The sequence below is a fragment of the Centroberyx affinis genome, unplaced genomic scaffold, assembly GCF_046629955.1.
Source record: "Centroberyx affinis isolate AG114_WGS23_722 - 3 ecotype Tasmania unplaced genomic scaffold, CSIRO-AGI_Caff_v1 ptg001621l_1, whole genome shotgun sequence".
NCBI lineage: Eukaryota > Metazoa > Chordata > Actinopteri > Beryciformes > Berycidae > Centroberyx > Centroberyx affinis.
This window is the reverse complement of record NW_027280061.1, coordinates 35,235-60,913: the sequence shown is the minus strand read 5'-3', so window position 1 is coordinate 60,913 and position 25,679 is coordinate 35,235. Positions and strand designations below refer to the sequence as shown.

The 25,679-nt window shown below is 43.9% G+C and overlaps 1 protein-coding gene across 4 annotated transcripts in view; it reads left to right on the top strand.

Annotated features, from left to right (window-relative positions):
- Positions 1–20,472, top strand: part of fnbp1b (formin binding protein 1b) — a 34,853-nt gene extending 14,381 nt beyond the window's left edge. The window contains exons 6-17 of one of the 4 annotated variants that reach the window (XM_071528124.1): positions 832–936; positions 6,002–6,130; positions 6,787–6,933; positions 8,075–8,266; positions 10,153–10,341; positions 15,009–15,023; positions 16,921–17,030; positions 17,127–17,259; positions 17,671–17,795; positions 18,019–18,082; positions 18,125–18,197; positions 20,294–20,472. In XM_071528124.1, the coding sequence (XP_071384225.1) occupies positions 832–936; positions 6,002–6,130; positions 6,787–6,933; positions 8,075–8,266; positions 10,153–10,341; positions 15,009–15,023; positions 16,921–17,030; positions 17,127–17,259; positions 17,671–17,795; positions 18,019–18,082; positions 18,125–18,197; positions 20,294–20,472 (1,461 nt within the window). Of the gene's footprint in view, positions 1–831; positions 937–6,001; positions 6,131–6,786; positions 6,934–8,074; positions 8,267–10,152; positions 10,342–15,008; positions 15,024–15,322; positions 15,359–16,920; positions 17,031–17,126; positions 17,260–17,670; positions 17,796–18,015; positions 18,198–20,293 lie in introns of all 4 variants that reach the window. The other 3 variants (XM_071528125.1, XM_071528126.1, XM_071528127.1) reach the window with 3 other exon arrangements.
- Positions 20,473–25,679: the final 5,207 nt, after the last annotated feature.

The window sequence follows — 25,679 nt, the reverse complement described above, 5'->3', positions numbered from 1 at the left end:
TGTCTGAGTGACAGGCTGACTGTGAAATCAGATTAAGAGGCCTTTATGAGCTAATTAATAGACAGTATTAAGGTAAATTTAGAAAAGGGATTGTGAGACCATGGCCCCAGAACTGAAACTACTGAAGTATGACTTGAATATCAATAATGTTCTTTTTTAGCAGCCACTAGGCCAGAATAACCACAGATTTTAAGAATACTGTATATTATAATTCAATGCTGGAGTTAAAAAAAAAAAGAACTAGATAAGAGCAGATCCAGGAGTGTCAGTTTATTTGTTTTAGTGGTGGGGCTAAAAGAGAGATTGGACAGAACACCACTTCTTATCTCCGCCTGGCCCCTTTGACAGGGGGCGAGAAAGAGTCTGCGTGAGAGAGATACATAACTGCCTTGTCCTCTTCAACTTCTCTGTGCGTTCAATGATCCCATTGTGTGTGAGGCAGAGAGGCACAGTTCAGAGTGCACACTCGCACAACAAACACTGATTGTTCAGCCAGAGGGGTCGAAAGAGGGTTGGATGAATGCTTGTTTTTCTGTACACAAACGGCCACTATGAACATTTGTTTAATCTCCAGTCTGCAGACTTCGACAGAACCGTTTGCTGTGTCAGAGACATAAACTGACCTCTGCCGCACACAATGCTCAATCTGAAATGTATATGACGAACATACATACATGTTGTGACGTCCATTACTATGCTTATTCAAAGGTCAAGTTCCGCAGAGTTCAGAGGATAACCATGCTTTCTATACTGGTATTGCCTGCCAAGGCATGTTAGTGATGTAATGTCTGTGACCATATTTGGATTTTTCTCTCTTCTGTTGTTTCGCAGTGTAAAAGAAGGTTTGAGAGGGACTGCAAAGAGGCAGACAGAGCGCAGCAGTACTTCGAGAAGATGGACGCCGACATTAACGTGACTAAGGCTGACGTGGAAAAGGTATGTGTCATCGCGCTCCCGTGCAGCGCTCCCACCAATCGCACACAAGCTTGTCCCATACCCTACATGCTTAACACACAGCCGCCTTGTCTCCCGCCTGGCCTTCCTCACCCTCCTACCTAGCACCCTCCCCTTTCTCTGGCCACTTTCTTTTATCCCCCCCCCCCCCCTCCATCGCCCCAATCCCGGCTCGTCTTTCCGCCGAGCCCAAATGACGACATTGAGTCAGTGAGCGTGTGTTTGATGCCAGGGCCGTGTGTAAAGGCTGGCATTGTCTCAGCAGCACAGTGATCTGCTGCTTAACAAGGCTGATAGCTGCACTGAGTCCTCATTATCACTGTTCAGCAGCCACCGGCCGCGCTACTCTACTGTATGGGACTTGGCAGCACAGAGAACTGTGTGTCCATGGCAGCATTTGTATGTGTTGGCTTATACACATGTGCTGGCTTTGCCTTTTCATATTGAGCTGTCCCTCCTTTCAAGGACCTAAGTGTGTGAGTGTTTCTGTTTCTGTGTTTTTGCACATTATTCCCATACATCCTCATCAGTTGCAGTGATCATACATTTTCAAGAGTTGCTAGACCAGAGCCCTCTGGGCCTGTAGCTGATGTCATTTCCTGCTGTCGGGACCAATTAGGATAGCCTTTGACATCACAGCCTTTAACCCACACAGCTCCCACGCCCGCAAGGCATCATGGGTCATCGGCGCGTCGCGCGTGCTGTTGCTGCTTCATCAGCAGTTGGAGCAGAGCTCGGGCTCAGAGTTGACACGGTTCAGACCCGATTGTTATGCAAATACAGGCCTGAATAAGGAGCCTTTCTGCCACCCTGGACATACAGCCAAAGAGCCACAATGGGCTCAGGCTAACACTGAACTCAGCTGGAAGGAGTGGGCATTTCAGCTTTACACACACACACACACATACAAAAAACAAGTCTGTAAACAGGAGTGGTGTTGTCTCTGATCACAGTTATACCATTTATTGAAAACCAGTGATTATTAAAAAAAAAACGTTTTTCATGAAAGACTGATAAGTTACATAGAATTCAGTGTCAGGAAATGAAACATTGCTGTGACTTTTGCTCTCACTGAGCTTTATCACTGCTAGTGGAAAGGCGTGAATAAATTAGTTCCATAATGGCAAATATGGCAAATGCTTCAGAAATCGTATTCAAGTCTTATTCAACCCTAATACATATGCAAACAATCACTTAACATCATTCAGACTCATGCACATCCATCTTCATGTAATGTTCCTCAAGTGGACCATACGATAAGACACAGACACCCTTAGAAATGTATCTGTATATTCATAATGTATTTGCATGCTTTCCAGTATCTGCTAGGCTGCTTTGCCATTGTATGGATCACTGCAACAATATTAGCATTCGCAATCGCTATTCCTATCTATGTGGGTGTGTTGACTGATCTTACACTCTCCCATCACCTACTCCCATTCCATAAAATAGAAATGACAGAATTCCCTCATTCTCAGTACTCTGGTTACTGTGTGTAGGAATTGGATTTTTTTCACCTAATGTTTTGTAATTTTCGCTGTAATTTCTTATTTCCTCTTACATTTGTTTTTCTAATAGGTGCTCCTTAATTGTCTGCTTTCTGTTATTGTATCAGTTGTGAATTCAAAACTCCACACTGGAACATGTGAGTGTGTGTGTGTGCGAGAGAGAGAGAGTGTGTGTGTGTGTGTGCGTGTTTCTTTCTATATCTGTCTATTTGTCAGTTTTATCTGTGGATGTGTTTGGTCAGTTAAGCTCATATGTGATAAGATGCCTCATAGCTTTGCCATGTGCTTGTCATTAAAATTGATGTAGCACACTGGCATATAGAGTAGATAGATACTGTTTACACAAGATTTGCCACAACGTTATCATTACAAATGCCATTACATCATATCAAATCTAAATCAAAAATGAAAGAGCGTTCTATTTATCTCTAATTGACCAGATTATAGATTCAGGCATACAGCTAAGCCACAAAAGCATACATCATGTCTCCATATGTTTTTTTTCTTCAGTGAGGCATATTCCCTCTGTTATTTAAGAGGCCTCTGAGTATTACATCACCGGCAGAGATGACATGTCACTACCTCAACTTACTGTGGACTCGGGTTTTAGTCATGGTTGTAGCCTTGAATTTGAGTGTGTCTGGTATGGACAGGGGCACGGAGGGAGGGAAAGAGAGACTGAGAGAAAGGAAATAATTCAGAGACTGAGAGAGAGAGCTTGAGCGCAAGTGTGTCGGCATATTTGTGTGTGTGCTCGTATCTGTGTGTGTTCGTTTTCTGCGGCTGAAGGTCACCTCTTAGGATTTGATAAATTACTAATGAGCAAAATATATTGTTTAACTTTGTTCCTAACAGTATAAACAAAAGCTGCCAATATCCCACATAGATATTTTCAGAGAAAGCAATGCCGGCGGTTGATTTGTCGATGTTTTATCTCCCAGTCAGTGGCAATGCATAGAAACTACCGTTTGTCGAGCTGAAGTCTTGTGGTCTGCTGTGCAGCTGGTGTAAACCTCCTAACTGTTCCCTCCCCTCCACTGGCAGGCAAATCCCTCAATTTGGGGTTTGGGTTCACAGCCCAGATATCCACAAGGCCCCGTTACAGCTCTTTGAGGAACCCCCGGCCCTCACACACACTCACTGGCTTTCCTGTTGTGGTGGGGATCCTCAGTCGTGATGCATGGAAGAAAGGGAAATACCACTCGGTGTCTCTCCCTCCACTTCCCAGTAGTTTCAGATGGCGGGTTTACAACACCAATGTTTTAGCGGTGATGACTTGGAGAGCGTTTGTTCACCCTGATACCAACTTCCCCATCTGAGCGATATGGTCCAGGAAGCGTATCTATGGCAGCTTCTTGTTTAGCTGGAAACGGCTAACAATCCTTTTGTTTGTGTGTGTGTGTGTGTGTGTGTTTGTATATTTATTTTTTGCCATGCCTTGAAGCGAAGTTCCCACAAGGTAGGTCCAGTGGACAGAGAATCTGTTATATCTGTGGGAACACACTGTCTTAACTTGTGTCTTGACACACACACACACACACACACACACACTCTGCTGTAGCGTCTGAAACACAGCCAGGTCACTCTAACACGCCTGTCCCGTCCGACCGTGTCTCTGCTCCTCGTACAGTGGCTTGCCTCCCCGTCTTCTACTGACCACTTTCTCACCCAGAAGCTTATATGTGTGACATAAAAAACATAAGCTGACAGACAAACGCTGAACATCTTGTGCAAGGCAACAGCTCTCATTCTCACTTTCATTCTCATTCTGTTTCTCATTCTCAATCCCTGTTCCGTGATGACAAATTATGCATCTCACTAGTCTATGACTGTGTGGAAGGCATAATTCATGTCTCTGTCTGTATGAAGTCATTTATTACTATTATCTACAACTCTTATTTTACTGCATGTTATGATTCATTCAGTCTCCCTCTGGTATATTTAGTAAGTAGCTACGAAACCAAACCATCTTCTTTCCATCTTTCTTCTAAAGTGTTACATAAGAGAGAATGAAGTTTCACTCTTAACCACGTCACTGCTTTTAGGTGTCAACTTGTCACAAACAGTTATAAACAGATATATTTTTAGATGAGCTGCTGCTGATTTCTGGGAAATGTCAACAGGATGTGATGCGGCTACGGGGACGGCAGCTTGTTTAGGGGTTTTGTTGGGTTACCATGGCGATGATGTTGTGTACCCTCATCACCGCTCAACACATCCAGTGCACTTTCAGACAACGCTTTGCATGCATCCTCATTCCTCACAAGCGCAGCACATCCTCATAAATGCATGCTCACCAGCTTGCACATATAGACCATGTGTGAAACTGCTGTACTTTCGCATGTGCTTTTTAGCTTGTCTGTTTTTCTTTTTCTGGATATCACATTATTTTTGGAGGCTGTGAATATCTTTTTCCACCGAGGTATTATCTGTCATACCTCCTGTGCTGGAAATAATGCATTTCTGTGTCTGATGAGTCTCCCCGCTGTGGGATGTCCTCCTTTTCTTCTATTATCTCATCTATCACTTCTCCGTATGTGTGTGTGTGTGTGTGCGCGTGTGCGAGAGAGAGAGAGAGAGACTGACAAGAGATATAAAAACCCCCAACTCATGCCTCAGTCTGGTATGTGGGTGAAACCTGGATGAAGTCCTTTAATTGCTCCCCTCAGGACAGTGACGTATAGCAGGCTTATGTTCCATCCGCTGCCCCACACAGTAACACGGTCGCTGTTTATTTCCGTGTGTGTGCGTTCAGTTTTCAGCACCATTAGTGGAAGCTGGAGTAGAAGAGCAGTGGATAAACCTGCTCTTAGCCTGAGATATCTTGAAATCGTAGGCATTAGCTGCAGTTAGACAGTTTCGGTTGCAGATATCATTGACATCGAGTGCGATCAACAGGGTTCATAAGGTGGCGCTCTGTTACAGATGACCAGTATTTCCACCGCACAGGCCTCAGATCTGCCAGAGCCCGTCGAGGGCTGGTGGAGAGAGGAGGCAGACATGAGTAGCTAGATACACGCACGCATACAAACACACACACACACACACACCACCCCACATGCTGTCTGGCTGAGATAATCTCGTCTCCATCTGTTTGCCATGGATCTGTAATAGGCTGCTCCTGCTGCCTTCTCTCCCTGAGACTGAACTCGCTTAAAATAATCAACATTATCGACAGCAGAGATTGGCCAGACTGGGCGGGCAATCACATCCAAATCCCTCCGTTTTTGGTGTTTTGTCCCTATTTATGTGTCTGTTCTGGCCCACATACATTCCAACGCCAATGGCTGCTGCTGCTGCTGCTGCTGCTGCTGCCCCACTTGGATTTGCACCTGCGATTGTGCGTACGTGTGTGTGTGTGTGTGTGTGTACACGCGCATGCATGAGCGTGTGTGCTTGCGTGTGTCCACTCATGTATGTTTTTGCGTCGGGGGGGGCCTGTGTGTGTAGCCCATATGTCTGTGTTTATCAGGGGACACTGAGATTTCGCGGAGGAGAGCGTGTGTGTGACATGCATGTTTGTGTGTTTCTGTCCGCAGGCACGGCAGCAAGCTCAGATGAGGCACCAGATGGCTGCCGACAGTAAGGGCGATTACTCCTCCTACCTGCAAAAGTTCAACCAGGAGCAGAATGAACATTACTATACAGTCATCCCCAACATATTCCAGGTAGATACAACAGCATCAATACTCTGTCTAGCTGATTATTTGTTACAGATGGTTAAACATATTGAAAACCTTATATTTTATTGTAAGAATCCATCATTCTCGAACTGCTGTTACAGTATAGTATCACAAGCTATTAGTACACTATGGTACATAATGACATAGACATAGACATAATAGTAGGGCTGCAACTAACGATTATTTTCATTGTCGATTAATCTGTCGATTATTTTCTCGATTAATCGATTAGTTGTTTGGTCTATAAAATGTCAGAAAATGGTGAAAAATGTGGATCAGTGTTTCCAAAAGCCCAAGATGACGTCCTCAAATGTCTTGTTTTGTCCACAACTCAAAGATATTCAGTTTACTGTCATAGAGGAGTAAAGAAACCAGAAAATATGCACATTTAAGAAGCTGGAATCAGAGAATTTTGACTTATTTTTCTTAAAAAATGACTCAAACCGATTAATCGATTATCAAAATAGTTGGCGATTAATTTAATAGTTGACAACTAATCGATTAATCGATTAATCGTTGCAGCTCTACATAATAGATATATAATTAACACCCAGCTCTGCACACTAAACCCTAAATCAGTCAAGCACATGCCAATGAACCCTGTATTCACCTGTGAATATGTATGCGTTTTGTTTGTATAGAAACTCCAGGAGATGGAGGAGAAGAGAATCGAGAGGATAGGAGTGTGCATGAAGACGTTCGCGGAGGTGGACCGCCAAGTGCTGCCCATCGTAGGGAAGTGTTTAGACGGCATGACGAAAGCCGCCGAGTCCATCGAGCCCAAGACTGTGAGTACACACATGTGGGGCCTACATACCTGTGCACACACACAGCGCACGGGACACATCACTGTTTGATCGGGGGTGGTTCTCACTCAGTCAGGTAGTCAGTCACTCACGCACCAGAAAGTTAGACCAGTACACTACAATTAACTACCTGTTCTGGAAACTGGAGAAAATTAACCAATATATATTCTAAATCTTCTGTAGAGCAGAGATGCTGAGATCCACTGACAGGCTTTGTATTTTCAGGCTATCCACATTTCCAAAGCCAATATGCATTTGTTGGTTTCAGTGTTGTCCCATGCCTTTTGTTGTTTGAATTCTTAGGGCCACATTAGCTTAGTACTTGCAATGGAAAATGAGTGGTGTGATATATTGAGATGTCTCATGTTGGCTGCCTGCCTTATGTGACCAAAACAAAAAACCTATCCCCAGGGACTGTGTATGTGTGTTTGTGTGTGTGTGTCTAGCTGTGTGCATGGACTAGCTCCAAGGAGATGACTTAGGCCCCTGACTAGCTGTTGCAGTAAACAACGGCGGGGGATAACAGATCACATGCTTCTTCTCTCTCTCTCTTTCTTTCTTTCTCTCTCCATCTCTCCGTCTTCTCTCTGGTATACAGTACGCAGCAACAGAGCTTTGACCCCTGATCCCAACCCCTTCAACCAGACCCTCAGCCCTTATCAGTTCACATAGGCAGATGCACACACTGCACTTGATTAATGTGCTTTTTCCTGCATCTGACGAGCCTGGCTGTGTCCCGACCTTAGCGTTTTCATCATAGCTCCTGCCTGACAGATTTAGGTCTTTTCCTTTCTCTTCTCTGGCCCACAAACTGAATAAAGGCAGCCTTTCTCCCTCTCCTCCAGCGCTCTGTGATTCACTGATGAACTGCTAACAGAAAAAGCTAACGTAAACAACTGAGTCACCAAACCGCTATTGTTTCTGCCAAGTTATCTCCAGACCTGCTGATTAGCTGGACAAACTCAACAAACAGGAGATGCAGTGGGCAGGGAGATCCCCCTTTGACTCATTACTTTACATGTTTCTTCTATTTATATTAAAATGAAGATGTAGAAAAAGAAGTATCATGGATATAGCAAACATAAGGCTGGCATTGATTGTTCTGACCTCTGTCCCCCATTAGGACTCGAAGCAGGTGGTGGAGTCCTACAAGTCGGGGTTCGAGCCCCCAGGAGACGTGGAGTTCGAGGACTATGGCCAGGCCATGAAGAGGACGGCGTCCGAGACCAGCCTGTCCAACACCAGGGAGCCCAAGGAGAAGCCTGGTGGCAAGAGCAAGGGCAAACTGTGGCCTTTCATTAAGAACAAGAACAAGGTAACACATGAACGCACACTGAACACACACACGCTCGCATTTACACCCGAACGCACGGCGAGGCCTCACTGGCTTTATAGTGCGGGGGTTCGCCGTTTCATTTTCACTCTGCAAGAGTGTCCTCGTTTGGAGGTCAGCTTGCACTCAGAGGCCTTTTTTGTGGGTTGGGGTGGAGGGCTGCGGGGGGTTTTGCAGGTTCTATTGTGTTCTGTTGGTAGAGTCGGTGTCTTGTAGTACAGTAGCTATAGAAAAAATATGTCTTTAGTGTTTCATTTTTAGCAATTGTTACATTGTTAATACCTGATATGTATTTCATTTTCAATTTTATTTTTGTGTAGAAGTTTTGACTTCTGTTCAGTTATGTTCAATTCAAGAAATTTGTTGCTAGTTCACTGTTATTATTGCCGGTTTTGTTGTTATTATTTGCCACCCGTTTCCTTTTCCCCTCGCTGGTCATTCACTGGCAGTCACCCTCACCGATGTGGAGCCTCCCCTCTGTAACGTTAACACACTAATGCATTTCTACCTTCACTCTGCGAATGGACTCAACTGTCAGATATTAACTCGCTCTCAGACCCCAGAATAACAGTCTCCCTCACCATCTCCCCTCGACTGACTGACTGGTGATCAGCCTGGAATGGCATCCTTCAATCTCCTGCTTCTGAACAGCAAAGCCGATCTCTGGCTGTCATATGGGCGGAGGTGGGAGGGTGGGTTAGGGTGGCACTGTTTGTACTGAACTAGATCAGGGGGTGAGAGAGTGATCGGGTGTGTGTGTGAGAGAAAGGCTGAAAGGAAGAGTGTGCGATGACAGATGAAAAACCCCAGCATACTTGTGCGTGTGATGAACTCATCCTGGACCCTGAAAATAAGGCTTAGCTGTTTCGAACAGTATCTTTTATGATATCAGTGCTTTATGTACTCAGGGTAAATTACCTATAGCAGGTGTTCCGGAGCACAGACAGCCATAAAGAGACATACATCCTGTGTCAGACAACCCACACACACACATACATGCATGCATAATGGAAACACACACACACACACAAATGTCATGCTTTTCTGTATCTTCAAGATTAGTATAAAATGATTCATATTTCAGAATATTGTATAAGTGTTTTTATCAGTTGCTATAGAAACTATTGCCTTTATACAGTGCCTCCCCAAGTCCAGAGTTCCTTAGTGAATTCAGATAGTATTCGTTGGAGCCGCCAGTTGATTTGTCAACCATCTCTCTGCTTTTTTGTTTCAAAAGAAAGTTTTCTGAATCTCTTACCCATGCATGCTCACTGAGCGGTAGAACTCATCACTGCATCATCCTCTAACTCCCAAAACACCGCTTTATGAATTAGGCAGTCGAGTGTTTTAGGACAGCGACAGGCAATTAGGTTTCTCTGATGATGACCTCAAATTCAGCTGCTGACATCCTGGGGGATGTGGTGAATTTCTAGTCCTCGCTCGCATGTGATGAGTTTTGAAAAAAAAGCAAACGATTCTAAAATGGAAGACTGCATGTGCTTCGAGTGAAACTCTCTGCTTTGTCGCAGCCGCTTGCTTTAACGCCCTTTTAAGCTTCCTACTCACTCTGTTTGTTCTCTTCTTTTGACAGTTGTTGTTTTTGTTTATGTTTTCTGTGTTGGACGGTTTTTCCACAACAGCATAACAACTGAAACACTAGGTTCGATGTTCCTTCAGTTGTCTTTTGTGTTCCGTTTGGGTTTTTCTGTTATCTGTTTATTTTTAATATTTGTAGGAGGCTTATTTATTTCGTTTTGTGTTCCCTCCTCTTCTTCTTTGTCTTTTTTTTTTTTGTTTGATTCTTGCCCCCCCTTCTTCCATATTTTTCCTCCTTCTCTCTCCGTCACGGCTCCCTCTCTTACTGGTAGCTTATGTCCCTGTTAACGTCCCCCCACCAGCCCCCCCCCGCCCCCCCAGCCTCGTCCCCGCCCTCACCCTCTGCTGTTCCCAACGACCCCCAGTCTCCCAAGCAGCACAAGGAGCCCCTCTCCCACCGCCTCAACGACTTCATGACCTCCAAACCCAAAATGCACTGCCTCCGGAGCCTGAGGCGAGGGGTAAGTGTGTGTGTCCAGCAGCTCTGTGCATGTGTGTGTGTGTGTGTGTGTGTGTGTGTGTGTGCGTGTGTGTCCTCACCTGTATCTCTGAGCTCTGTACCTGCACCACTGTATGGGTGAGGTAATATAAGCGCACTCTGCTTGGCCTCATAGTTTGAGGGTCATAATGCCTACATGGTATTATCATGAAAATGTGTCATAGCAGTTGATTTCAGTAACATTGTCTCCATTACCAATAACTGAATGCATCTATATGTAGGCAATGTGACCACAGTTACAAAAAAGAGTGTTCACGTTGGGCCTCTGCCCCATTACAGCTTCACATAAGCTTTATATAATAGAATTTGCTGTTCCAAATAGTAATTGACTTTTTCAAAATGAATATTCTTATTACAAAAGGACTAACATGGTATCTTCAACAAATTTAATTCAATCAGTAAACATTATAACAAGCCTCTGGCCTTCACTCATACAGTGCTCAGCCTCTTTCTGCTTCTCTAGCATGCTTTGTCAGTGCCTAACTCTGAATCCATGGTCCCTCTCTGTCTCACCAACACTCTCTCCATCTTGTCCCTTCATTCTTCATATTAACACTGTGCTCACCATGACATCCCCTCTCACCGATCTCCCCCCCCCCCCTCCCTTTGACAGAAATTAGCAAGATGCCTGAGCAGTCTTGGCAATAGCATGGAGGCAGCAATCGCTCCCGGTGCACTTCTCCACAGTCTATGCTGGAGGCAGATTGCTTTTTCTCGCACATGGACAGGAAAAGACTATAAAATCTGGCAATGACCACGATATGCATCAAGTGATGGGTAGCGGATATGGCAGCAGCGTGAAGCAGGCTGATTGAGTCGCTCAGTGTGGAGTGAGACGGCCAATAGAGTAATTTTAGATGGCTTCCCGGAGGGTGGCTTAACACGAGCACTTTATCAGCACCACCCCAGGGTCCTGTTGTCATCGCCAGTTCCTATTCTAAAATTCAATCCATGTTGTTAATGGAATTGCTCGGCCGGGCCGGGTCACCGCATGCCTGCCCATGATGCAGTTCACCCTCCAGCTCTCCCTGACCCCAGGAACTGGGCGGCTGCTCACGTGTTCCTTCCGGACCCCGCAAATACACTTTGTTTGTACTCGTATATTTAAAAGGGCAGCCGTTACTCAAAGTAAAGCATTTCTATAGATCGGTGCTAACGTGACGTCTGAAAGAGCAAAAGAACAATACGGTGCAGCGGTGGAGTGTGTGAGCGTATCGTAGAGGAAATGATTGAAGGTCAGCAGAAGAAGGAAGTGCAATGTTTTTTCTAAAGCGGGAGAGATGTAGCAGGAAGTGCACGTTTCTGAAAGCGGAAGTGCTGAAACAGCTCTCTAGAAGAGAGATAAAAACAGCGTGCAGAGCTAAATCAGACTAAAGCATTGTGTTTTTACTACACACAGATTAAACGATTTCAGTTTGACCTTACTGTAACATTTCACGGCAAGAGAAAAAAGATTAAAGTTTGAATGAAGGTTTTGAATTGATTTTTTTTTTTTATTGTTGTACTAGAAGCTTGTCTCTGAGGGGATATTCATATAATCATATCTTATTTTGACAGCTAAAACCCTTTAGAGAGTTCATTTAAATTATTTTCCACTCCTATTTAAATTATTTTCCACTCCTTTTCATACCCCATGCAATAACCTGTTTATGTTTTTTCCATGTATGTAGATGTTGTTTTGACTTAGATTATAATTTTACGATGTTTTTGCTTTCTTTTAGGAATAAATCTACCGCATACATAGGCCAAGAAAAGAAACAGAAGATGTAGATCCAGTAAAATAACAAGTCCTTCAGGGACGCTAGCCCCCTCACCTCACCAGCACAGACAATATGGGCTAATGCCTCCGAGCAGCTGCTGGTGGAGAGCCAGAGCGATTCCCCAGCCCTTTAACAAACAGGCCTGTACTCCATATGGTCAGCTTCTCTAGCAACACTTCCTCACCTATGCCTTCTATTGGTCACTGTGACACGGAAAAGATCTAATAAAGATTTAATAAAGTCTAGTATTATACATGCCAATGGTGAGAGATAAAAATGTATTTTCCTTGATCTTTTGTAGTTCCAGCTGGAGTTACATGAACAAAACACAACCTTTTTTCCCTCCCCCACCTCCTGCAGTGAGAATATAGTACCATGTTAGGGATTAGGGAAGTCGTGCCAGTGGAGGTGGGGTGCTGTCTGTCTGAGCCTGCCCAGTGGAGGGATGTCTCACCCTGCAGGAGAGCCCTTGTGCAGTGCATATCAGCCCTCTAATCCATCAACAGTCACTGTATGTGTGTGTGTGTGTGTGTGTGTGTGTGTGTGTTGTGTATACGATGAAGTGAGAGGGGAGGAAACGGAGAAAGCGTGTGTATTTTGGGAGTGAACTTGAGAGCGAGAGTGTAAGAGCGTAAGACAGCAGTGCTGTTTTCTCATTAGTTTCCATGCGTACTGATTGACGGAGCTGTGTTCTCTCCTGCGACCACCGCAGCAGCAATCCCCGCGCTCGCTCATTTATCACAAAGAGCTCATGAAGAGGACTCTGGGCCGGCCCACATATGCTTTCGAGGCCAGGCAATATGTTGTAAGTGTGTGTGATGGGAGTCAGCGTGTGTGTGTGTGTGTGTGTGTGTGTGTGTGTCTGTGACGTGTGTTTCTGTGAGCGCGTGCAGGTGCATGGATGTGAGTCCGAGTGAATGCCGAGTGTGTGTGTGTGTTGGTGAAAGCCATGTACAACACAGACAGTAGTCTCATTAACGATAATAATGTAGACATCCACAAAAACAATTTCTAATCTCACACATTCAGTCCCCATGAGGAGTTTCTACCTCAAATTATTCTATTTCCTCACAAAGGAGGCTAGTGTCTGTGCCTGGCTCGGTGTCGATCACATGGCTCTGACACGTGTAGAACCGAGTCAGATGATCAGAGAAGATGATGACTTCATTCCACATCCCGCATATCAGCTTGAAGTTTCCTTGTCGCCCCGCTGTGTCCTCCCAAACCCGCAGTCGTTTCAGGCCCTCTCTCCGCTGAGCATCTCTTAGGGGTCAATTCGCAAAGTGTCACAAGCACCTGAGGATGTGGGGATTGTGGGTGTGCGGATGCCATTCATCCTGCCCGGCAATCGCCCTTCCTCGCTGTTTACATCTCACTGTCAGGTGGGTGCAACATTAGGTGAGGTGTTGGTAACACTTTGGATCGGGGTCCGGCTTACAGTACCCAGAATTCACCCCTCCAGGGCTTTCTCTGTGCTGATGTTGCCATAGCTGTGTTACCTGTCTGTAAGGACCATTTGCCTGTATATCTCTGTCTGTCTGAATGGAAGAAACGCTCTAGCTCTAAGACTTATGCTTGTTTTGTTTTTGTTTTTTTTTACTTTTTCATGCCAAGACATAGAAATATAGTTCTCATCCGAGGACCAGGCTGAAACAGACACAGGGCCCAAGTTGGATCCCAACCCACAATTTAAGAAACGTGTGAGCGAGATAGGACTGTTTGAATTAGTGTGCGCCTGGAAGTAAGGCTTCTCACAGGGGAAAAGGTGAGAGCAGTTTGGGTGGGGGGGGGTCATAAGGCACCTTAGGGAGGCCCGCAGCAGGCCTTTCCAGGTGGGTGACTCGATTAGTGGACTAAAGTGAGTGGAGCTCCTGAGTGCACGGGACTGTGAGCCTCTAACAGGATTACAGGTCATCTGCTCCAGCTCTACCAGCGAATGGCTGTTAACCTCCGCTTCTCTTTGGATTCAAAACAATAATATGCACTCAAAAGATTGCCTAAATAAGCTGTTCAGAACAATTTCTTCAGTTCTTTCCACTCTAATTTCCCATCGTTTATTTTTATTTAATAGTTAATCATTGCTCCTTTACGAGTTCTACCATTCAACCACTTTTACTTTTTTTTTTTTTTTTAAGTACATTATAGGCGCTGACGTGTGTAGACTTTTCTTAGCGACAGTGTTGTTGAGGTGAGTTACGGTGGTTCAGCTGTCAACCCGGGGAACAACTTCTCTCCGACCTGTCTGTGTATCTGCCTCCATTTCAACTCGTGGAACATGATCTGCTTATCGTGATACATGTTTCTGGTGCCCTCTGCTGTCTCTCGCCTGTCACTGTGATGGCAGTAGAGAGGGAGCAAGAGGCGAGGGGGCACAGCACACCCATCCCTGTCACACAGTCACTATCCCTCCACCTCTTTCTTTACATTTCCCCCAGCTGTCTTCCCTTAATTTTACTCTCATTCTTTACTTCATGCTTGTGCAGTAGACTGGCCTTTTTTGCCAACTTGACATTTCTCATTTTTCATTAATCCATCATACCGGAAATGTTAGACTTCACCAAATTAGAAAAGAGCGGGGGGGTTTATATCTGAAATTGGTTCATATTTTAGATGTTGAAAGGGCTTTTTTTTGTGTGTAAATCCAAATACTTCTCCATGCACATACTCTTCCACAGTATGCCCTCTTTTCATTAACTGGTGAAGTTTGGCAAAAGGAAAGCATTTACCATCATCAAAATACATGTAAACAATTTCTGTGTACTGGAAAATGACCAAATGCTCTTTATATCCTTCTGATGTTGACTTTTGTCTGTTCTCTTTCTCTCTCCTGCTCCTCGCCATTTCTCTCTTCTCTTCCCCCCCCGTGAAGCTTTCTCTCAAGCTGGTAAGCATGACCGTATAACCGCACGACCGTAGCGGCATGACCATAGCACGCATGTCACGTCCTCCCAGTAACACAGTGTCGATAACGTTCTTGTACGCCGTTATGTTTTTTTTTGTTTGTTTTCTTTTGTTTTTTTTTTTGGGTCCAAGTTATTAATTGGTTTATTTTGCTGTGACACAACGATGGACTTCAGACTCATGTTGTTGTCTCATTTTGTGTGTTATTTTTGTTTTGTGTTTATGTTGTGGTTGTGTTCTGTCGCGTCTCTCCCAACTGTGTCTGTGGTCTCTGTGGTGCAGATCACACTCAATTCCCACGTCCGGAATCTCATTGAGGTGATCAGATTTACGCTATGTTATATCTGTCTGTCTCTTAGTCTGTCTGGTAGTCCCTGTTCGTTCTTGTGATTGTTAGAATCAAGGATAAATATTATAAATTCTGATCTTCTGTAGTAGTTCTTCACAGACGTCCTTGCACTGCATGCCAATTTCAGTAGATGTATTGAGTTACCCAGATGTCACGGCGACTGCCTCTAAATGCAAGGTTGAACTACTCTAACTGCCTTTATAGAGTGTTTTTCTGTCAAACTAATGGAAGAAAACTGTACAATGGCAAGCCTCCGCAGAGGAATATCAGCTGTTCCTCAACATTTTCCTCAGAACAAACAGAAAATAAAAAAATATATTTTCACAGATCAACTTGACTTTGTGGTGAAATTGACCTATGATTCGTATCAACAGTAATTTCTACTTAATCATTTGGTTTTTATTAAACCTACATCTGATATTACACAGAAAAACACATTTACAATTCTTATTCACTCCTAAATTAATCACAATACAAAGAATAAAGCAATGGTATTAGCCAGTAGTCCTGTTTGATTAAGTCTGATCATGTAGAATTGAATTACATGAGTGTCAATTTTACATTGTACCTATAGATAAGACTGTTTTAATTTGTTCTGAGGTACATAGAGAACGTGATCACTCACACCTGATGTAACTTGTCATTGCTAGGGGAGCATGTGTCAGTGCATGATGACAGCTCTTTGTTATGTTGCATGCCTGGTAAGTGTTGCGTGGTGCTACAGGAAGAAGGGGTAAGATCACCGTGGTAACCAGCTGCTGTGTGTGACCTGGTTTTTGTGCAGTGAACCCTGACCTCAAGCCTGTAGCACCTACAGTATTATCCTTCGGTGCCACTGTGTCCCATCGTAATGAGATCTAATTGCAACCCTGACCTATCCAGTCCAAGCACCATTATAATTTGCCACTCAGAAACTCAACCGCAGAGCAGCTAGCACTATCTGATAGTAATACTGATGCATTATGTCCGCAGAAGTTTGGAGAGACTGCCGAGCAATATGACTCATCAGTTCGGCGTAACGGACTGGAAACTTTCTCATCAGGAAATATGATAGTCGCTGGCCCGTCAAGACCTCGCACTCACACAAGCCTCCATTTAAGAACACACAGTCCTGTTAGAGAACAGCCAGACGGCTTCACGCACAATAGCCAGCACATACTGAAATACAATATGATATTTTATTACATTTTCTAATACATTCGCTGAGAGTGCTAGTTTAGGCTTGGGACTGAATAGGTGTAAGGTCTCACAGACAAACGACCCAAATCTCAATTGGTGTGTGTTAGAGGGTGGCTGCAGTATCTCCCTCATTCTCCATTTATCCAACCTTTTACAATAAAGGGGGATACTGCACCTAACTACCACTAAATAGGAATACATCTGTTTGCTGGTACCTGAGACATACTAGAATATGCCCCTGTTAAAACAGCAACACAAAAAGTAATGAACTATCAGATCCTGGTCTTCTGTGTCTTATTCTTTCTCTCCTTTTTGGCTCTCCTTTTTTCCTCTCCCTCCCTTTCTGTCCCAGGGCTCCGGACCAGAGGACTTCAGCCACCTGCCGCCGGAGCAGAGGAGGAAGAAGCTGCAGGGCAAGATAGATGAACTGAACAAGGACATTCAGAAGGAGATGGACCAGAGGTATCTAGAACACATCGGTTGACACGCCTTTATATATACAACAAAGGCTTGGTGGCTTGTGTCAGCGGTACTGATGTGAGTGTTTTGCTCTTCTAGGGACGCTCTAACTAAGATGAAAGACGTCTACGTGAAGAACCCCCAGATGGGAGACCCCGCCAGCGTAGACCCCCGGCTAACAGAAATAGGACAGAATATCGAGAAGCTCCAGTTCGAATTGCAGAAATTCGAGGTTCGTTCGGTGCCACTCTTAGTTCTCATTTCTGGAAGTGTTAGTGTTGGCAAAGCGATCTTGTTTGGTTTACCTCAGACAGTAAATAATGAGCAGTTCAAACACACAGTCTCCTGCTGGGGGAGATCCAGAGAAGCCGGCTGCTCTTCCTTATTAGGAGAAGACGTGCTGCTGTATGTTCCAGCCCTGTGCAGGGAGAGAGAGGAGTCCCAGAGCAGCGGCCTGGATTAACCCTGTAAATACATGGCAAACACACCGCCGAGCAAGGCAAAGGTGTTCCTTCCGAAAGGGTTATTTGCAAATGTAAAGGCCGTCAGATTCATGGACAAAAACAATTCCGTGCCGCTGGAAACGGATTTAGAGAGCGTGATTGATGAGCTGCAGCATAATGAGTGTGTGTGTGTGTTTCAGGGCTGGTTAGCGGAGGTGGAGGGGAGGATGCCATCCAAGAGTGACACAAGCCGGAGACAAAGTGGACTCTATGAGACCCAGAACAACACATCGGTGGGCAACAGTTGTGCCCAGGACAGAGAGAGGTATGGCACACTCTCACAAGAGTGCCCCCCCCCGCCCACACACACACACACACACACACACACACACACACAGTTATACCAAACATCAATCACACTTCTGCATAACCCTGCTCTATACTTACACCAAGAGTTACCCCACAACATTTTTTTTTTTTTTTTTGGCCAGAAAGTATGTCTGTTTTTACTGTGTACTTATTGTGTGTGTGTGTTGGCCCTTGAGCAGCCCGGATGGCAGTTACACAGAGGAGCAGAATTCAGAGATTCAGGTCAAAGCCAACACCAACCCCGTCCCCGTCCCCGGCCCCGTCCCCACCTCCTCCACACCGGAGTTCGACGACGAGTTTGACGATGAGGAGACCCTGCCCACCATCGGCACCTGCAAAGCCCTGTACCCCTTTGAAGGTAGCTACAACCACAGATTTTGGAAATGAGAAGAGAATCAGACCCACTAGAATGGAAGCTCTTGCACATGCATGCATCTATATAAAACCAAATTACTATAAAGTAACCAAATTAAAGCAAACATATAAACAGTCAGAAATAATGGTAGAATGGTTGAAATAAGTTATTAATTAAATGTAAGTTAAATAAGTTTCAGTTTTGTCTTAAAAGAAGATGCAGAGCATTAATAACTTGATCAATGGAAGGGTTATGATGTCTCTTAGTGATAAGCATTCAAAAATGCTTTTTCTCACACTGTAACTCCAATATTGAATTCATCCATCAATTCCAAAATGAAAACATTTTTTTTTCAACTTTCCTGCACTCTTTTTAATAGCACAGGTATCCTCATTCAGCTATGGAAAACTTTATAGGGAGAAAAATGAAATTTTCCACTACATTCCCTGGTTTACTTTCTGTAACAGTATATGAGTTGCTGAAAAGGTTTTCAGTGACAAAAATAAATTGTATGTTTCTCGACTCTCGCCTCTAAAATAAGGCCAGAAGTCATAACAAGATCAAGTAGGAATTTGAGTTTGTGAATCAGTCCAGTGACAGATTATGTCAAATTTAAACATTTTATTAGATTTATTACTATATAGAACTAGAATAGGTTATTTCTTATTGAAAGAAAACAAACTCAAAAGAATTTCATAGTGTTTCACTTAAAGTTATTCCCATGAAATCAGCAAGAGCCACCACCTCAACCATCAAATTTGGGCTTTTGAAAGTTAGAGAGCTTAGATGGAGAAGTGAAATTCAACCCACATCTCTGTCACCATAGGAAAATAAAGACTATTCGAACCAATGACATCAGAACAAATGAGGATTTTTGCTCACTGATCTAACACGAAGACTAAACCTGACATCAACAGATAAACTTTGAAATGATCAGGATTACAAATGAGCACTTTGGCATTTTGTTGAAGTTCTGTTGAAGCATGACTGATACTGCTGGCTCCATTCTGGCCTGCTCAGCACTTCAGAAGCCACATTAGTCTTAATCCAATTTACAGACATTACTTTATATACTGGGATGCACGCTTGATGGTCTAGTCATCCTCCAGGAAAGAACATTTCTGGATCTTTTGGAGGAGCTAACACAAGTCTTTTACTCCTGTGATGAAGGAAGCACTCTTGCTACAACCTCTGCATAAGAGCAGGAGTCAAAGAGACACAGAGTTTGGTGAAATATTGTTGCTTCCACATCTGGCTTGCAGTGAAGTGAGATGAAGCAGCACAGGGAGGAAATGGGAGTAAGTGGGGTCAGGTAGTGGGAGCTGTTGTCAGTGAACAGATATGCTGGCTGACATAGGGATAGGGATAGGGATAGGAATCATGTAAGGAACCTGGCCTTTTTTGAAGCTCCCAGTGGGAAGGGGAAGGGAACCATGATTGCTCTGAATGTTTGGTGGTGGGACCTGGAACCTCTAGACCTGGGGTAGGGCTGTGTGCACGAGGAAAATGACAGCTCTGGATATGGTTTTGGGAGGGTCATGTCATCCCTGGAAATAGGGTGGAGGAGTTCGGGATCTCTGAATGAGGAGGAGGGGTCTGACTTTTTTGAAGAAAGATGTAGAGAGGAGCCCTGTCATCTCTGGGAGGAGAGTGGAGGGAAATCTATTCATTTCTTAGTGAGAGGTGGAAAATGGCCCTGATCTCTCGGAGGGCTGATAAATGCTGGTGAGATCCCTTGGAATGATGTGTTGAGGCATCCTGGGACTCTCCCGAAGAAAAGGATCAGTTCTTCTCAGAGTTGAGAGGGGACAAGCCTTCTACTCTCTATGAGAAGACAATGACGTCAAAATAATAAATTAACAAAATCACCCAAACATATTTAAGTTTGACATTTGTACATTATAGGTAGAGATTTTCACAATGCAAATGTGCATAATGGGCATAATCTTTTTTCTTACAACCACCATCTTCTAGCTACTAGGCTCATTACCTGTTTTTACCATCTTTTGCCTTAATTTTTTACCTCTGCCTACTGCTTTCTGTGACACTTTTCTGACTCCCTTCTCTACTATTTCTCTTTTGTTTCCCACCTCCTCCAGGTCATAACGAGGGCACCATCTCGGTGGCAGAGGGGGAGCTGTTGTACGTCATAGAGGAAGACAAAGGAGACGGCTGGACGCGAGTGCGCAGGAACGAGGACGAGGAGGGATACGTCCCGTCGTCCTACATCGAGGTCCTTTTGGAAACGAATGCCAAAGGTGCTATGACATACATTTAACTCAGCAAGTGTGTTTTTCTTATTGTGGGTCAGGAAAATTTCCGTTCCCCTGCCGAGGGAGTGGGGCGAGTTCCAGGATAAATATTGGTTGTTCAGATCAGAGAATGCCCCCACTTCCTCTCTCTCCCAGAGGGAAGGACCAATCAGATTTGTCCATTGTGCCTCACGACAGTTGGGACAGTTGGGGTCGATAGGTTGAGGTGTCAATATACACTGTACTTGAGCTGCGATTACGAGAAGATACATGTCTAAGAGAACACACTGGAAGCAAATAATGTAGCTGAGCCAGGCAGATGTTGTGGAGGCAAAGTGTGGGTGTGAAATGAGCTGGAAAGGAGCTTGAGAGCAGAAGTCTGGCCTCATGTTCACTGCAGTGCCACCTAGTGGTCACAGAAGACAAAACACGGCTTCCCCAGTCAAATCTCAACATGATGGGAAGAATCACCTGTTGACAATTATCAGCAGTACATATTAAACACACAGTACTTGACAAAAGTGTTATTTTTTTTCTCTTACTGTAAGACTTGAAAGTACAGATTACCTTTTTTTGCTTTCCACTCCAATCCTCACACGTTATTAATCAACAGCCCTCAGAGATCTAGTTGACAGTGTCTATTATTTAAGAATCTGAACCACAGCCTCAGTCTAATTTTTGAGTCAGTATGATAATAAATCACTAAATTCAACTGCGTGTATGTACATACCATTTGAAATGACAATGAACATCAAGTGAAAGCCGGGAGCGAGACTCTCAAATCATCACCCAGATTATTGTGTTTTGGTCACTTGCTGTACCTAATAGGAAAGCATGCTAGATGTGCAATCATGCAAATGGAAAAATGTAAGTTAAATCTGCTGTAAGATATATATATATATATGAAAAAATATTTTTGTAGGCTATAATAAGAAAAAAAAACATGTAAAAACACTCACTGCGCCCACTCATAGGTGTTGCATGCTGTAGCTTAATTGTAGTGCTGTTACATAATGAGAAAGTTAAGTTGTGGAAATAATTATTCTGTCCCCTGGTAAGGATTAATCTTTTAAAATGATTGATACTCAAATTAGCAAGTAACACCCCCCTTTAAAATGTCTTCTCTTCTTTTGTAAACCATCTTTTGGTAATGATAGTGTTGGGCTGTTCTGGTCCTTTTTTCCAGGCCATTGGTAAAGGCATAAAGGACTGAGAGTTAGCTGCACTAAGCTCTATGGTGAGAACGGCCTGAGATGTGGGGCTGGTCATGATGTTAAAGCTTTGTGGTTTCTTGCATGAGTCTCTGAGCACCGCCTCTGGGTGAGGTGCATTTTAAAGCATGGTCTGAGTACGGCCTCTGTGTTATTAATTAGTTCAGAGCTAGAATAAGAGATTCTACACCATTTGAAATGTCTACTAATACCGGCACTGATCTTCATTTTGAAGCTGACACTGACTCAAAACATCTCTTTTTTTGACAGTTTCTCATTACACAAATCTTTGTTCCTGCTGAACGTCATTTTACAGTTTTTTAATCAGTGTTGATGGCTTGTTACTGGTTGTGCTGGTAGTCATCACCATCAGTGCTCTAAATACACATTTCATATCTCCTGTGATTTTTTACGGAGGTGCATTTGAAATGTGGTGCATGCTACAGCATTTGTGGGATTTTTCTCCATTTTTCATGACGTGATTTCAGCATGTTGTGACAAACTAGAGTGGCTGCTTTTAAACATGAATTCATGCCGGAAGAAAACCAAAGTGGAATAACCTGAAAGGTCCTTAGTTGAAGGTACTAAACAGATACAGCTGTAAGCTAATGAAGCCTTTCACAGGTATGCACAGATTACATACACCAGTATGCTGACACCACAGTATTATTTGCCATGTGAAAATAGGTTAATATATGGAACTACTGCTTTCTTCCTTCTCTCTGTATCTGAATAATTGGGTTTCTGTCTTGTACCTGATTGCTTTGAGAAGTATCTAACTTTTCTTTTTGTCATTTTTTTGTTTGTTTGTATTTCCTTTTTTTTTTTGAATTTCAGATTCCTAAAAGTGTGAGGCTGGCTGAGGAATGGCAGGGCAAGCAGCCTGGGAGAAACCACCATGTTCCTCAAATGCTCATAGAGTCAGAGAGAGAAAGTGAAAGATGACCTGAATCTAAAAGAGGAGGCTGATTAAAATGCATCTCAATTTCCAAAACCGTTACAAAAATCTGTCGGTAGTATTATGCTTCTTCTGCAAAACTCTCTGGCGTGAAGCAACGATAAGAGAAATCCATCCAAATTTTAGCGCCCATAACCCTTCCATTCTAACACCCATACAACAACAATCACAACCACAATAAAAAATTTTGTTTTCGTTGTTTTCAGCAAAGCTTTGCTTCTTGATGTTAACTAACTCCGCTTGCGCCACGTGCGGTCATGACAGCGGCTGTTGGCTTCCTCGCTCTGAACGCCCCTCGGCCCCGCCACTTCTCCCTTTCCTTACCTTTGCCCCCAACGCACACACGCATACACACACACACACACACGCAGCAGGGTGTGGTCAGAGACAGGCCGGAGACCAGCTGGAGGTGACCTGAACACTTCGCCCAGCAGGCCACGGAAACCGCCTCAAACGACCAGGGGAGGAAGCCGTGCCCCCTCGTCAAACACCTCCATCCAACCTTGTGTGTGTGCGTGTGAGTGAGTCGGTCAGATCACACACACACACACACAGACTCCTCACTCACTCATTGACTCAACGGCATCGCTGAGAGAATCATCCGTCTACAAGCGGGGCTAAAAAAAAAACGACCTCACATTCATTCCACACTTTACAGTCAGCTCCATATTTGCAGGTTCCAGACAGAAAGGAGGGACTGAACGAGGTGCTAATCATGTGTTTTAAGTGCTTCAGGTCGATGTTGTGTGTTTGTTCGATCTGTACGTATGTGTGTGTGTGTGTGTGAATATGCGAGGGGTCTTGTGTGTTTCAATCCTTGTCCCACAATCCCCCACGCCATGACACATCAAAGGGTCCACACTGGGGCAGGTATCCCGGACCAAGTGGAGGGAAGGGGGGGGGATCCCACTTCATTCACCAACACTCTCATCCCGACAATTAGTGTCTTGTCCTCTGGTGTCTGTTCCTCTCTCTGACCACACTCCCCCCAGCCCCCCCCCCCAGCCCCTACCTCCACAACCCCTCTCCCTCCTCAGGCGGCATAGCCTGCCCTTTGGCTGCTTTGAGCACTGTGCAACAGCTCGGGGCGGGGCCTCTCAGCGTTGTGGTGTGCTGCATGCTTGCCCTGTCTCCTCCTCGCCCCTCTGCTGGCGGCCCGGGGGGTGGGGGGGTGGGGTTCGGCATACAGCCCCCCCCCCGCCCGCCCACTGGCCTTTCTGTTCAGTTAACCCCCATTGCCTGGTCATATCTTTTTGATTAACCTGTATGCCACCTTTTGGGTTCTGTGCCTGTGGTTCATGTTTTTTTACTGCTCTTTTCTGTTGTTGGTTTGTCACTGACTGATGTTCTTTTGTCTCAGAAAGCATGTCTACCTGTGTTTTTAACAGTGAGTGAGTGATCTCCTCCCAGTGTCCCCCCAGTTTAATCTCATTACTGTCAGCAAAGGATGTTAGGGACCCAACATTGTTGTTTCTGAATGATGTTACGCATAAGTAGGTTATGAATGTGTTGTGCATTTGTTATACTGTTAATATACAGTATGTATGTAATGACGTTAGCGTTGTGCTGTTTTGATCTGAGTGTCTAACGCAAGTGTTAGTTTACAGTAATCACCTTGTGGACACAGGTGTGTCAGAAGTCGCCACATGGTCCAAGCAACAGAGTTTACCCAGAATAAAGTCTATGAAAATATGATTTATGTCCAATGTTTTTAGCATGGTCCGTTTACTGTCTACTGTATATGAAAATATACTGTGATCCATACAATATCCTGTGAGTCTGTGACTGAATTATGAGACAAGGCAGAATTATCTATTTTGGGCCTTCTTTTTTTTATGCTATCACTGTTTGAAACCTGAGAGAATGATGCTGATGGTAGTTGTGGTGTAGTGAAAGGATTAAGATGTGATTTTCCAAACGTTTGGGGGCAACTTGAGAGTTTTTCTGATCATAATACTATCAGACTAGAGAAATGATGTCCACTGATTCCCTCTCTCAAAGGCACATACATGATTTTAACATTTTGATTTTATTTTTTTTGATGATGATGTTGGGTTGAAGAGATTTTGCTTTCTATTTTAATGTTTTTTAAGCTGGAAATCTATGTTGCACCTGCTTTACCAGCCACTTGTTCTGCCTAACTGTGGGACTGAAATCCCTTAACTGCAAATATGAGTAACAATGACAGTGTTTTGTTTTGAATGAAGCCATTGTTGAAATGTCATCTGAGTCAATATAGAATATAAAAACACATTTTAAATGGAGAAGTGATGGACATAGCGTCCAATCGCAAATAAACGATGATCATTTGGACTCAGTGACTTGATGCAAGGAATAAAGCAAATCTCTGCTGTGGCACAGAATCAAATTTAAAAGTATGTTTGCTTTTCACCACTCATCGCTTGATCTGTCAAGATATCAAACAAGCCACTTTTGTTTATTAGCAATAAATGAAATTATAAATCTTATTTTCACACAGACCGACCATCTCAAAGTTGTTGAGGTAAACAACACATTTATGTGAGGCACACATAACCGCTTGGAGGGCAGCAGCAGCTTTATAGTGGCCATCTGCCTGCTGGATCTCCATCTGCGATGCTCTGCATTGAGACCACAAACCCACAAACCTGTAGTCAGTGCCCCAGACTAGGCTGCCTGTACAGAAGAAATGGCGTGTTGGAATTAGAGAGAATATATATGAATATATAAATAAAGTTTAAACTAAGAAAAAAGGAAAACATCTATTTTAACTATGGAAGGTCTTACCATTACTTTTCTGCTTTGCAAAGTAAGACTTCTTTTCCTTTGTAAGGTCTACCAAATGGTGTGTTTTGCACTTTTTTGTTTGTGTTCCATTTGGTAGCCTATGCTTGTGTTTTGGAGCACTGAATACTTTGTATTGTGTTTACTGTGCCAATTAAATATACCTGAAAAGCAAATAATCATGTATTATGTCATTTTTCCTCTTCATATGGGAATTAAGGCTGCCTGTCACGCATAGTAAATATCACAGTCCTACAAAGACCAACAGCTAGTTTATTGTGATTTAATACACATAATCATA